Source organism: Mytilus edulis, chromosome 9 (genome assembly GCF_963676685.1).
Source record: "Mytilus edulis chromosome 9, xbMytEdul2.2, whole genome shotgun sequence".
NCBI classification, from domain to species: Eukaryota; Metazoa; Mollusca; class Bivalvia; order Mytilida; family Mytilidae; genus Mytilus; species Mytilus edulis.
The window spans coordinates 40,186,882-40,202,187 of record NC_092352.1 but is presented as its reverse complement, the minus strand read 5'-3'; the positions used below and the strand labels follow the sequence as shown (position 1 = coordinate 40,202,187).

At 33.0% G+C, this 15,306-nt stretch overlaps 1 protein-coding gene across 3 annotated transcripts; it reads right to left on the bottom strand.

The window, feature by feature from the left end:
• Window positions 1-2,944: 2,944 nt before the first annotated feature.
• Window positions 2,945-15,298, bottom strand: LOC139488309 (ketimine reductase mu-crystallin-like). Of its 3 annotated transcripts, XR_011655983.1 has the most exons (10): window positions 15,124-15,166; window positions 12,555-12,606; window positions 11,243-11,387; window positions 10,748-10,810; window positions 6,902-7,003; window positions 6,288-6,465; window positions 4,814-4,935; window positions 4,223-4,313; window positions 3,535-4,055; window positions 2,945-3,490 (listed from the first exon to the last, which is right to left on the bottom strand). XR_011655983.1 is itself a non-coding variant. In XM_071273810.1 (8 exons), the coding sequence occupies exons 1-8, from the start codon at window positions 15,276-15,278 to the stop codon at window positions 3,985-3,987; spliced, it is 927 nt and encodes a 308-aa protein (XP_071129911.1). In that variant the 5' UTR covers window positions 15,279-15,298; the 3' UTR covers window positions 2,945-3,984. The 3 variants fall into 3 exon arrangements, 1 of the variants encoding a protein (XP_071129911.1); XR_011655982.1 differs by lacking the exon at window positions 12,555-12,606 and having other exon boundaries at window positions 15,124-15,298; XM_071273810.1 differs by lacking the exon at window positions 12,555-12,606 and having other exon boundaries at window positions 2,945-4,055; window positions 15,124-15,298.
• Window positions 15,299-15,306: the final 8 nt, after the last annotated feature.

The window sequence follows — 15,306 nt, the reverse complement described above, 5'->3', positions numbered from 1 at the left end:
TGAGTAGATATAGTGTAAAAATGAGCAGTAAACCATGAAAATGAGGTCAAGGTCATATAAACTCTTGCAAGATCTTACAATCATTTAATGCACATATATATTTGACCTATAGTATTGACAAAACCATAAAAACTTAGCATTGACCAATGTACCATGAAAATAAAGTCAAGGTCTTATAAATCCTACCTGACAGACATGTACACTACAATTATTCCATACTAAAAAAAATATAGTGACTTGCTTATAAGAGGGTCTTAATGGGGGTACCTTCATGACGAATAACGGTAAAAATTCTTGCCAAATGACGTTAACGGTAATTTTTGCAGTATGAAGATGAAATGTGCACTATCTTTTAGACGATAAAAACACCAACTGATTTTGACGAATCACATTAATTTTTTTCCAAAAATGACAGTAACGATAATTATTTCAGACCTATGATGAGTCACGATAAGGATATTTTGATGCATCATGGTAAAATTTTAACCAATTTGACACTAACAGTAGCTGAAAATGACTGTTTGACGCCTGACGTTTAAGGGCGTTATTACCCTCTTATAATATATGAGAAATATACCAAACCACAAAACAAAACATTGTCAAATTATGGACCGTGAAATTGAGATCATGGTCAAATAAAACTTGCCAGTTGGACAGATACACTTTAAAATCATTCCATACACTTAATATGCTGATCCATGCAATAAAGTTGGGGACAGGATAACCCTGTCTGACACAAACCTTGCAAGGAACCAATATACCAAATAAAGTTATCCTATTAATAATTATATGTGAAAATTTCACATTACAAAAAACTAGAGAATGGGATAAAATCTCTAATTTGGCATTAAAATTAGAAAGATGAAAATGAGGTCAAGGTCATATGAACTCTTGCAAGATCTTACAATCATTTAATGCACAAATATATTTGACCTATTGTATTGACAAAACCATAAAAACTTAGCATTGACCAATGTACCATGAAAATAAAGTCAAGGTCTTATAAATCCTACCTGACAGACATGTACACTACAATTATTCCATACTAAAAAAAATATAGTGACTTGCTTATAAGAGGGTCTTAATGGGGATACCTTAATGACGAATAACGGTAAAAATTCTTGCCAAATGACGTTAACGGTAATTTTTGCAGTATGAAGATAAAATGTACACTATCTTTTAGACGATAAAAACACCAACTGATTTTGACGAATCACATTAATTTTTTTCCAAAAATGACAGTAACGATAATTATTTCAGACCTATGATGAGTCACGATAAGGATATTTTGATGCATCATGGTAAAATTTTAACCAATTTGACACTAACAGTAGCTGAAAATGACTGTTTGACGCCTGACGTTTAAGGGCGTTATTACCCTCTTATAATATATGAGAAATATACCAAACCACAAAACAAAACATTGTCAAATTATGGACCGTAAAATTGAGATCATGGTCAAATAAACTTGCCAGTTGGACAGATACACTTTAAAATCATTCCATACACTTAATATGCTGATCCATGCAATAAAGTTGGGGACAGGATAACCCTGTCTGACACAAACCTTGCAAGGAACCAATATACCAAATAAAGTTATCCTATTAATAATTATATGTGAAAATTTCACATTACAAAAAGCTAGAGAATGGGATAAAATCTCTAATTTGGCATTAAAATTAGAAAGATCATATCATAGGAACATGTATACTAAGTTTCAAGTTGATTGGACTTCAACCTCATCAAAAACTACCTTGACCAAAAACTTTAACCTGAAGCGGGACAGACAGATGGACGAACGAACAGCCGGACGCACAGACCAGAAAACATAATGCCCATAAATGGGGCATAAAAAAGATATAATTCAAAGCTACAAAGTAACACCACTTGGTAAGCACCTCATTAGTAACATTCATGCTATGTTTGGTTTCATTCCATTCTGAGGTTCTCTTCAGAAAGACATTATCTATGTACAGTATTTCCCATAGGGTCCTGTGTTGAACCAAGTCCTCTGCTGGCAGCCATCTTGGATGATGGATCAGCTACAAAGTAACAACACTTGGTCAGCACCTCATTAGTAACATTCATGTTATGTTTGGTCTCATTCCATTCAGTGGTTCTCTAAAAGAAGACATTTGTATGTATTTTGCATAGGGTCGTATGTTAGACTAAGTCCGTCCTTGGCTACAAAGTAACAACACACGGTCAGCACCTCATAAGAAACATTCATGCTATGTTTGGTTTCATTCCATTCAGTGGTTCTCTAAAAGAAGACATTTTTGTATGTATTTCCCATAGGGTCCTATGTTAAACAAAGTCTGCCGCTGGCAGCCATCTTGAATGATGGATCGACTACAAAGTAACAACACTTGGTCAGCACCTCATAAGGAGCATTCATGCTATGTTTGGTTTCATTCCATTCAGTTGTTCTCTAAAAGAAGACATTTGTATGTACTTCCCATTGGGTTCTATGTAAAACTAAAAAGTCCCCTGCTGTTGGCTATCTTGGATGATGGATCGGCTACAAAGTAACAACATTTGGTCAGCACCTCACAAGAAACAATTATGGTATGTTTGGTACCATTCCATTAAGTTGTTCTCTAGAAGAAGTTCAAAATGTAAAAGTGAACGACCACGATGAGCCAGGTGAGCTTAAATAAAATAGGTAACAGAACTATGAAATAGAAATATGAAAGACAGAAACTTCAGAACATAAGCAGCTGAATTCCTACTGAAATGTTGAGCTTTCCATATTTTTTTACTCCGTTGCCACAACTGCCTGATTGTTATCCCTATGTCTGGCTTTCTGAACTTTCCTCATCAGTGTGACAAAGTCATTTCCTTGAATTAATTAATGGTCAGTGGCTTTGTATTTGGAATATAATTTCAATAAAACAACAAAACACAAAACATTGAAAAAAAAATTCCAAGAAAAACATTTCTCTATTATATCATTTATTACAAAATTATCCTATTACAAATCACATCTTTATTTCAATATAAATAATTTTCTCCTTGTTTGAAAATTATTAATAACAAATACACTCTAAAAAATAGTGTACAGTGATTTATATTTTGTGAAATCTTCTTTCCCAATCCAATAAAATCAAATAAATTAAGACTTTCATAAAATTACATAAATAACATGAATAATATGCATCCAAAATACAATCATAATTACAAAAGAACTTAAAGAAATAAACTTAACAAAGAAAAATACAGTTAAAATTTACAATGTTTATACATTGATCAGAATATAGGTGTCCAGGTAATTTCTGGTTATGTATTATTTAATGAGAAGACTTGAAGATTGAGTTTTAACACAATAGTTTATTTTTTCAACAGAAAAAATGCTTTTCAGTGTCTTAAATTTTTACAGAATTTTTAATTTCCTTTTGGCTTTTTATCTCATGCAAAGGTTTAGGCACTAACCTTGTTGAATTCCATTATTGTCAATAACTCCTTACCATGAGGGGGTTAAACTAGCAACCTTAGAGTTGACATGATAGTTTTCACTGTAGTTGAACTAGCAACCTTAGATTTGACATGATAGTTTTCACTGTAGTTGAACTACCTAGACTGCTCTGCCACTGTGGCAATGAACTGATAAACATAAAGCAATCTATACAAATATTTGCCTTTCTTAAAGATTTTACAAGATAATATAAATTTTTACTAAAACAAATAGACATTCCACACAATTGAAATAAATTCATACCCAAAACAGTTTATGTGAATCTCCAATTTGTTAGTACAAATCCAAATTTTTGATAAATTCTTATATTGAAATTTTTCAACATATAACAAATCAGTACTATATTCATAAAATCATGCATGTCTTTTCCTGAAAAACTCAAACACCAGCTGAAAAATCATCAATTACCGATGAAGATCATAAAATTTCTGATTTATAAGTCATATAAATGTCTGGCTACACCGGAATTGAAGAGTAAAGATATCTTCTAAAAAAGTTCATAGAGAACTTCAGGATGAATTAGAAGAACTTAGAAGATCACACACAAGCTTGGCAGACAAGGCATCTTCAATGGCAAGACCTATAAAAGAAATAAAAATATTTAAACATATGGATGTAATTATCAAATTGTATTTTTACATTAATTTTGTGAAATAATTTGAATAGAAAGGTTCTAGACACAACTGTCACTGAAAACATTATTAAACTATTTTCAAATGTATTCTGATCTTTTGCAAAAATTGTTACCTAATGATTTAAATAAGGTCACTTCTGTTGCAGTTTTTCTTCCACCATTTTTACCCAGAATAACCTCACCAACTTCTGCTTCAATGTCAGCCTGAAAAAGAATATACAGCCTGTTTTAATCCTATCATTTGAATTTGCCAACTACAAAGTATGAGAAAAGTAACATGTTGACAGGAGTTTCCTCACTAACCAAGTAATGTTCATAAATTTAAAATAAAAAATGCACCAAAGGGGAGATAATCAGGAAATTCTATACAGGAACTTCTATTTCCTAATTAAAAAAAAATATCTTGACTATAGTAAATGTACCAGTCCAACTACTTGAGAAATTTGTCAAATCAGGATCAAATTACAGAAAATGCACTGAAAAATGTTTCAAATACTACAAAAACAATACAATGGAAGCAATCAAAATGTTATACACACCAAAAAAATAAAACTTATTTTCCATCTTTTACAGAATAAAAGTGTTGAGACATAAAATTGGCATTGTATAAAAAAATTCTTTGTTACTATATTTATGAAATAAAGAGAAAAGGAAGTGTTGGCGCTGCAGTGAAAAACAAAGAGCACTTAACTAAAATTTAATACCTTAGACAGTATGACATCTCCACTTTCAGTTAACGCTGCATCTCTACTATCAACAAACAGAGAACTGAATCTCATTAATTCTGGGTCAATCTCCTGCCAGTCTGGTCTACAGGCTCCAACAGCTTAAAATACACAATCCATTTACAACTTTAAAGTGAAGATATGTTTGCAGTCAGAAAGAAATTGAATTCACACTTTCAAATTACACAGAAGTAAAAATACAGATTTATCACTCTTTGTTTTGATTGTAAATAGCAAAAGATTCAGTCTTTACTTTTCTTTTTTTTTATTTCTGTTCACCTGCTTTGTCCTGTTCAAGTTTATCATCCTTTAGGAGATAAAATTTCAAACTTTCAAACTTAAATTTCTTCAGCTGAAATTTTCTATATATAATATACCCTGAACACTGTTATTTTTACACTTGGTTACCAAAAATGTCCTCAACAATACCATTTTTTATTTCCTAAAACTTTGATAAACTAGAGGCTCTCAAGAGCCTGTGTCGCTCACCTGTTAATGTGTTTACTGATGTCGGCCATCTTCGTTGGTAGGCGGGGTCATTAGACACTTTTTTTAAAAAGATACCCTAGTATTATGATTGTGGCCAAGTTTGGTTAAATTTGGCCAAGTAGTTTTAGAAATGATTTTTATACAAGTTACAAAAATGACGAAAAGTTGTTCAATATTGACTATAAAGGGCAATAACTCCTTAAGGGGTCCTCTAACAATTTTGATCATGCTGACTTATTTGTAGATCTTACTTTGCTGAACATTATTGCTGTTTACAGTTTATCTCTATCTATAATAGTATTCAAGATAATAACCAAAAACTGCAAAATTTCCTTAAAATCACCAATTTTAGGGCAGCAACCCAGCAACAGGTTGTCCGATTCAATTGAAAATTTGTGAGGGGATATATCTTATTCTGATGGACATTAAAATCTTGAAAGATTTGCCCTAAATGTCTTAGTTTCAAAGATATAAAGCAAAAACTGCATTTTACCACTATGTTCTAATTTTAGCCATGTCGGCCATTTTGTTTGGTAGGCTGGGTCATCGGACACATTTTATAAACTATAAACCACAATGATAATTGTGGCCAAGTTTGGTTAAATTTGGCAAAGTAGTTTCAGAGAAGAAGATTTTTAGAAAAGTAACAAAAAATGAGGAAAAGTTGTTAAAAATTGACTATAAAGGGCAATAACTCCTTAAGGGGTCGACTGAACATTTTGGTCATGTTGACTTATTTGTAAGTCTTACTTTGCTGAACATTATTGCTGTTTACAGTTTATCTCTATCTATAATAGTATTCAAGATAATAGAATTTGGCCAAGTAGTTTCAGAGGAGAAGATTTTTGTAAAAGTTTACGGACGACGGACGACGGACGCCAAGTGATGAGAAAAGCTCACTTGACCTTTCAGGTCAGGTGAGCTAAAAAGAGGTCAAGAAAATAAAATATAATACAAAACCTACCATTTATATGTGCTCCTGGTTTTACCCATTCCTTTTTCAATATGGGTATGGTTGATGAAGTAACCGTAACTATGACATCTGCATCTTTCACAGCATCCTCAGCTGTTTGGCAGGCTATTCCATTCAATTCACTTGCAAGAGTTTCAGCATTATTTTTGGTTCTGCCCCATACCCTAACCTGAAAGATTATCAATCACTTTTAATGTGAAATTTAAAGCAATTTTACTCCCATTTTTTTATTTAACTTAAGAGTGTGATACACTTAAAAAATCTTTTAAAACTCTTCAAGTCATGATAGCATTTGACTTTCTTTGACATATGTTAACAGTACATCTTGTCCAGCTATGACTAAAAGTTATTTTTTATATTTTTGGGGTTGATGGCAATGAATAGCAATGACATGTTTCATAGTTAAAGCATTAGGATGACTGGGGGAACCAACCACTTAAAGTTATCTTTCTGTTCAAAATGTTTGGATGGATGTGGATAGCAATATGGTATTATTGATGATGCTGTACATTATATTTAGTATATTTTTTAAACTTTCCTGTGACCTTTCAAACAATAATTGATTGTCAATATGAATGAGCTATTGCATTTACAAGTCATCATACCTCTTCAAATGCATACAGTGTAGATAGTGCCTGGTAATGTGACCTGGCCTGGACACCACTTCCTAATAAGGCCAACGCCTTTGGGTTTTTATTGCAAAGAAACTGAAATTAAAAGCAAAATGGTTTTTAATTATGAATTACTTTTTAATTTAAGGAAATGCATTAGAGTTTTAAAAAAGAAATGTACCATATATTTGGTTATTTGCATGTCAGGTATTTTTCACATTTTTGGTCTTAGATGGAACAGTTAACTCTTTGACGTTTTCATTGTTCAAATTTTTGGAACAGTGAAATGTGCTCACAGGGTACATTTTGCATCAAAATATAAAAATAAACAGATGTGGTATGATTTCCAATGAGACAACTCTCTACAAGAGACCAAATGACACAGAAATTAACTACTATAGGTCACTGAACAGCCTTCAACAATTTGTAAAACACATACTGCATGCCAACCTAGAATATCATGAAAATTATAACTACAAAGAATGTCCTGATGTACAGTAACTGAGTAAATGAACAAATTGTTTGCTATAATCATGTTATAAATTTACATTTCTGATATGTTAGTCAGCTACTTTTATTTCTCTAAGAGCCAACCAATCATTGATAATATAAAAGAGTGTTTCCTGTGCAAAGAATTGTCCCATGTAGAGAGAGTGAAAATAATAAATACAACAACAAAAACATGCTTAGAGAGATTATCGTTTTAAAATATTGGTACTAGATAAAGTTAACCTTTAGAAGGAAATATGGGGTAAATACCATTGACATAGTTGCTAATAACATAACTTCAGTAAAATTCATTTCGTCTGAGCAAACATCATAACTATAATCATTTCAAACTTCAACAATTTGGTCATGTATTAGTAAAGTAGGGTAATAGATTTGCCACAATCAGTCTAAAATCAGATCCTTCACTATTTTCTTAGATTTATTTGTTTCTGCCTGTAAGATCTGAAGACAACCCAAAAGGTCATGTTGATATGACCTTTTATGCTAATTTTTAATTAACCAATCATTTTGAGTGACAGGCTTGTGCTTTGATTTCAATTTTCTTACCACAAACAGATTGACAGAATTAATTAAAAATTCAATATTCTGTTTATTGTAGATTTAACCAACTTGTGATTAATGACATAAACAAGAATGTATACCATGAAGTGTCTCATCTGCATTACTGATCATGATTGATTGTATGTTGAAGTCTTTAAAATATAGGTTTTACTATAAGTCATTAAGTGTCACATAAACTTAACATATTGAAGATTGATTTAAATGAAGTAAAGTTCAGATGAACCCTGCCAGACAGACATGTACACCAAACAATTTTAACCAAATCCTTACAGAAATAAATCATATCATGAGAACGTAAGAATGACCAATAAAACATGAAAATATACAATATTAGCTCAATGTCAGGAAAATATAAAATTTTTGGTAGGAGACTGAGAAACTGGGGGAGGGGGAGGTTCTACCAAGCCCTTCCCCAGTTTTGCACCTAGTACAAACAAGTTTATATTTTTATGACATTGATCTAATATTGTTTTTATACTGCAACTTAAATTAAGAAAATGATAGCTTTTTTAATTGTAACACAAATGTCAAACTTATTTTCATCCCTTAATGGACCTCTGATTGTGGAGAAAGTGTTTCATGATGAAATTGACATTATACAAAATATAGCTATGTTATTATATTTTGAAAATAAACACAACTAGTTGCAGTATATATAAGATTAAGGTCAAATACCCTACAGACATGTACACCTTACAATCATTCTATATACAATACTAAGTCTACCTATTGTTAACTATACAGGAGGGGATCCAGGATTTTTGAAAGGAGGGCGAAGATTTTTAAAAAGATCGTGGAGCGAGGCGGAAAAATATTTTGTGACCTTTTTAGGACTAACAAGAATGTGTCCATAGTACACGGATGCCCCACTCGCAGTATCATTTTACATGTTCACTGGACCGTGAAATTGGGGTCAATACTTTAATTTGGCATTAAAATTGGAAAGATCATATCATAGTTAACATGTGTACTAAGTTTCAAGTTGATTGGACTTCAACTTCATCAAAAACTACCTTGACCAAAAACTTTAACCTGAGCTTCACACTATCTTCTTCTTTGTTCAGTGGACCATGAAATTGGGGTCAATACTTTAATTTGACTTTAAAATTAGAAAGATCATATACCTTGACCAAAAACTTTAACCTGAAGCGGGACGAACGAACGAACGAACGAACGGACGAACCGACGAATGGAGGCGCAGACCAGAAAACATAATGCCCCTCTACTATCGTAGGTGGGGCATAAAAAACATTAATTAAGTGTCACTTTTTAAACGGTTTTTGATGTGGGGCATGTATATTTTATAGTTGCTGTAAAGTGTAAGGGTTGGATTTTTTTGATGTATTCTCCCTATTACTAGTAATTGTCTATCATATAATGATAGTATGGATTCAAAGCTATGTACTGATGATATATTTGATGTAGGACTTGTCAGTTAAAAATAGACATGTAAAATTCTCGTTTGTTGTAAGTTAAAAGAGCATAACCTCACAGATTTCTTTTTGTAAACAAGATATACGCCAGGCTATTCGATGAAATTTAAAATACGACCGACAAGAGTTAATAAAGACAAACAAGCAATTTTTATCCAAATGTTTGGTTGATATGTTTCACCAAACAAAAATAAAGGAAGTGAGGGGTTCCTAACCAACCAAAGGCTACGAATGAGTCTTATGACAACGAATTTATGAGTGACGGTCGACAAAAGAAGACATAAAGGCCACACCCAGCAGACAGGTTGCAGTCTTGGCTTGAAAAAAGTATTCAATATATCAGTTCGGCGAAACAGACATTCCAGTCAGACATGCAAACCTCGGCCCCAAAAAAAATATGCCCGGTTTTTATTCATTATCTTCATTTAATGCAAAATAATTCTGATGGAAATTTCGTTTTTAATACCAAAAAAGTGGACAAGATTATTGTTTTCAATCCAGATACGGCCAGAATTTTTGTTCAAGGCAAAAATCAGAGTCAGATTTTTTTCTCTCAAATATCTCAGACTGCCTCCTCAAATCAAATGGTTCATACTTCAGACTAGGGTGAAACATGTTTTCGTAGGTAAACAATATTGCTGTGGAACTTTTTTTCTTGAGAGGGTAATAGAGTATTACTTTCTGTTTGGTGTAATAGTGAAATAGAAGTCAATACGTTCTTTCTCAATCTTGTGTCACTTTGAAGGTTTCATGATTGTCATCCTCAGCTTAAGCAATTTGTAACTGTAATTTGATTTCAAAATGACAGAGTGACAGTTTTTTAACGCACTGGTCAACTCCATAGCGAATCACATTTTACTTTGACATAATCAGTTAATACCAGCAAAAAATATTTTATACGTAAAGAATTGTCGCATAAAAATTAAATACCGTCGAGGGCTACCGCGGTAGGTACGTGACCGGCCAGTACACAGGAAAAAAAAGTCCAAGCAAAGGGGGGGGGGGGGGCGTATGCCCTCTACACCCCCCTCTGGATCCGCCACTGCTATATCTAAGAAATATACTTAAATAAGAGCCCAATGAACCATGAAAATGAGGTCAAAGTCAGATACCAGACAGACATGCACACCTTGCGCAACTTTCTATACCCCAAAATAAGTCTACCAAATTCTTATTAAATATACAAGAAACAGAGATTTTGCTGTATCAAATGTATCATAATATTTTTCAGAATACATTTTTGTTACTCATACATTTATCTTATACTTAGAATACTAAAAGTTATTATTTAAAATAAAAAATAATTTTTACACAGAACAATTATATGTTAGTTTACCTTGGTAGCGACTGCAGATACAGCTGCTGTTCTCATAGCAGTAATAACTTCACCATCAACTATCTGTATTTAAACAACATTGAGGATCAGACATATGGTACCACAATGATGTTTTTTTGGAAAATGTTTACAACTAAACTTAATTTTGCACTATGAATTAACCATGGTGCATCATCTCCTAACTTACTTATAATGTATTTTAATGACACTATGGTACTTTACTCAACTGACCTCAATACAATAATGACATCTCTTCTTTTGTGTAATGCCTTTTTTAGTTGAGGTAAAATCTGTGATTTACAAATTGAATAGGAGAATTATCATTTTCATAAATTAATCAAAACCAGCACGAGAATGTACCATTTCCTTTGCTCCCCAGTAAAAGCTGAATTGATAAAAGATTTCTTGCATATTTTTTTACCAGCTTCTGATAGTAGTACATTACTATCATTAAAAAAGTTACATAAATGAATTTATTTTGTTTTTAATACCTACAACTTCAGGTACTCCATTTGACGCATTAAACATGGCAATAACTGCATTGTGAGTGGGGACATCCTTGTTGTTTGGATAAAATGATACCAGTTTAGTAGCAAGAACATTGTCTTCAGAGCATAAAGATGGCATCAAACCAAAAAATCTGTGAAAAAAAAAATTTAAGTTATAAACATTTGATATATAAGAAACAAGAGTATGTTGTAGAGCATAATGAATAGGACACAATGTCATGCTCATAAATGATATTGTATCATTTCCATGTTCAGTGAACCATGAAATATGGGTCAAAATCCTAATCTGGCATATATTTTGTAAAGTCCACATCATAATGAAATGTATACATATACACATTCATGGATCTACAATCTGTCGATAACTGTATCTCGGCATTGCACAAGGTCATGTTTTTCTCTGACTGTTTATGACATCTTTACACTAAATCCATTGGATGTTGGATGTGACAGATTGGTAATTTAGTCTAAGATGCATGATTTTTTTATTAGTTGTTAGTGGCTTTGAACTAGCTGTCAGATAAATGCAAGTACTCTCAGATCTGTTCCTAGTATCTTTATGTTGTTGGGATATACATGTACCCGTCCACGTCCACTTGTATTTGTATTTTTGTCCATCTGATGAGTTAAGCCTTTTTTAACTGATTTTTATAGTTCGTTCTTATGTTGCACTGTTATACCACTGTTCCAGGTTAGGGGGAGGGTTGGGATCCCGCTAACATGTTTAACCCCGCCACATTATGCCTGTCTCAAGTCACGAGCCTGTAATTCAGTGGTTGTCGTTTGTTTATGTGTAACATATTTGTTTTTCGTTCATTTTTTTTATATAAATAAGGCCGTTAGTTTTCTCGTTTGAATTGTTTTACATTCTCATTTCAGGGCCTTTTATAGCTGACTATGCAGTATGGACTTTGCTCATTGTTGAAGGCTGTACAGTGACCTATAGTTTTTAATTTCTGTGTCATTTTGGTCTCTTGTGGACAGTTGTCTCATTGGCAATCATACCACATCTTCTTTTTTATATGGTATACTAAGTTTCAAATTTATCTGACTACATCTTCATGGTACTTAAAATCAAAACTATAACCTTGTATGGGATTATAATAATTCTTGCAATACAGCATCATTTTTTTCCAACCACTTGCTCAACATGGGAATGGAAGTGATGATGCCCTTAAACCCATAAATGATGTTCACTAAAACCCAAGTTTTTGACAAAAATGCATCAAACTCCAAAGTTGTCCATTATCAGATATGGTGGTACCATAGATTTTTTGAAAAATTAATTAAATGCATACCTGTAAGACTCTTGACCTTTTACCTAAAGATCAGTGGGTTCTTTTTATTCACCTGAAAAGGCAAAAATCTGATTTTGGTTTATAAGATTTTGTCCTGAAACCAAATTTCCCCAAAATGCATTCTTTTTTCATTAGACCTTACCCATGAGTCTCAACAATGAAATTAACCACCATCAAAATATCTGGACAATTTCACTTTGAAAGGCAACACATGGAAAAGACCCTAATTTTTTTTTTGTCAGTATCAAAAAGCCCCTTTTCTTTTTTGTCAGTATCTAAAAGACCCTTCTGGGGTTTTTTTTTTGTCAGTACAACATGTACATGTATCTCAATGAGATACTGACAAAAAAAACCAAAAGGGTCTTTTCTTTCCAAGGGAAATTGTCCAGATAATCTGATGATGGTTAATTATACTGTTGAGTATAATTCTATCAATTGCTGCTGTTTCCTTGAACTTTGACATAATGACTTAAAAATCAAAATGCAGTGGTTCATCTCATCATTTCAAATTTGGTAAAAGTTGGACACACAGTTCTGATATTGTCAATTTTGAAAACAAATTTTTATCAAAATATCAGTGTACCAATAGCAGTTGAAGCAGTTGTGCAGTCAGGGGTTCTACTTGTACAAGTAATTTTTCAAAATTTTGCTTTGAACTAGCTGTCAGTTAACTGTGAGTACTCTCAGATATGTACCTACTGTCTATGTTGTTTGGATGTACAAGTACCTGGCCACGTCCACTTGTATTTAGTAAAAAATCTGAATTTCAAATGACATAACTAAGCCAAAAAGTTATTTACCTATACAAGTAAATAAAATACACTTGTATAAGTATCCTACAAATTTACTTATAAACAAATAAATTAATATCACTGTGTCAAGTAAATAAAAATTACTTTTACCCCTGACTGAAGGGGAAGGACCTTTACCAGGACTCCGTGATCTGGTGTTTTTAAGATCAGGATTTCGGGATTGATACTTTCGGGATTCAAGAATTCTTTTTTCGAATTTTGGGATGTCAGGATTTAAATTTCTTTAAACTTGGGACCTCAGGATTTCATGTTTTTAAATTTGGGATTAAGGGATCAGGACCCCTCCGACCCCCCCTCCTGACTATTGTGACTTTGATTCTAAAGTCAAACGGAATCTTTTTCATCCCATTAGGAAACCAAATCTTTGAACATTTGAACTCAATTTTTTTCTTGGTAGGAAGAAACTTGGTTTTTTTATTTTTTTTATATCTATAAATGTATTATATAGGATGGTGACTGCATTTAAGGTTCATCATAACCTTTTGGCTAAAATGGCCGTATTTACACCCCAAATTTTACTCTGAGTACAGACTAACCTATACACCTGCAACAGTTTTAAGGGATGGCAGATATATAGATATATAAATTTTAAATGCATTTTATGTTTCAGAAAATTATAAACTTTTCTAGATTTTGCTATCCATTTTTTTTCGTTCCTGCAGAAGGTGCAAAAATTAACTAAGTAGTGAAAACGATTGAGAAGCTCCCCTCATATAATCAATGTTGTGAGTAGTATTGATTTAAATGGACAATAGATGGACAATAGACACCTGTAAACAATAGGTTATTTAACAGGTTTAATTGTGTAACTGAGTGGACCGTATCAAAAGAAACTCAGGTGTTTGTTTATTTTGCTATCTTCTGCAGACTGGAAAAAAATGAACATCAAAATCCAGGTAAATTTTTAATTTTCTGAAACGTAGACTTCATATAACTTTTATATATCTAGTTCCTGCCATGCCTTAAAACTTTCCTGGATGTACCAGTTTGTCTGTACTCATAGTAATTTTGGAGGTGTAAACACAGCCATATTTTTCAATTCCTTATGATGAACCTTAAATGATTTACCTCATCTGACCACTATATACTATACAAGCCCCTATGATTGATTGATTGTTGGTTGCTTAACGTCCAGTGGCAAATATTTCATGCATATTCAGGACGAGAACAAGTTCACAATAAATACAATAGGTAGGTTGTTGTAAGAGAGGCCATCTAGGATGATGGTCGGGGAAATTTGGACTGCCACTGGAAAATTAGGGTATATTGGATAGGGACAGAAATTTTGCTTTGCAACAGGCCACCTACGGACCCCTCAAAGAGTTGTTGCAAGGGTTCTTAACGTGCAAAGAGCGTGGCACTCTCTTTACAGGAGGCATCGGATATAACGTCCCCTTCTGACGGACGTGACTGCGAACTTGATACATCCCGCACAGCCAAACGGAGGCTCCACTTCAGCAACCGTTTTACTGCCGGTCGGGAGAAGACCAAGTGACCATATTTCTATACCCCAGTCACCCTTGGGGTTACAAGCCCCTATGAAGTGAGTGCATGTGTGTATGTTTTTTATGGATTGTAATTCATTTTTTCTTTGGGAATGGTTAATTTTCTGGTAGTAAGTCATGTGACAGCCAGGCTTAAAAATTCTATTGATATGTGCTAATACAGTGTGACAAATGTTCTTCTTTCCATCATAACTCATGATGGTGCTCCTCAGGGAGGAGGGTTGTAAATAAGTATATAGTGTGCATACATACCCACCAGATTCCTTGACAGGAATAACAGATCTTACAGGTTGAACAACTTTTTTGTCTGAAAATTTGGCAAGAGCTTTTTCCATTTGTGGAATAAGCAATTCAAATGTAAGAACATTTTTCACTTGGGAAGCAGATATAAATTTCATAAGTTCCATTCTGAATTTTGACCTCAAGTTCTAGTAT

What these genes read in the sequence shown, in the direction of transcription:
- LOC139488309 (XM_071273810.1), bottom strand. Translation starts at nt 15,278, where the DNA reads ATGGAACTTATGAAATTTATATCTGCTTCCCAAGTGAAAAATGTTCTT. An exon ending in CAAATGGAGTACCTGAAGTT is followed by an intron (nt 10,811 to 11,242) that starts GTAGGTATTAAA and finishes GTTTAAATACAG; the next exon opens with ATAGTTGATGGTGAAGTTAT. An exon ending in TATCTGCAGTCGCTACCAAG is followed by an intron (nt 7,004 to 10,747) that starts GTAAACTAACAT and finishes TTTTAATTTCAG; the next exon opens with TTTCTTTGCAATAAAAACCC.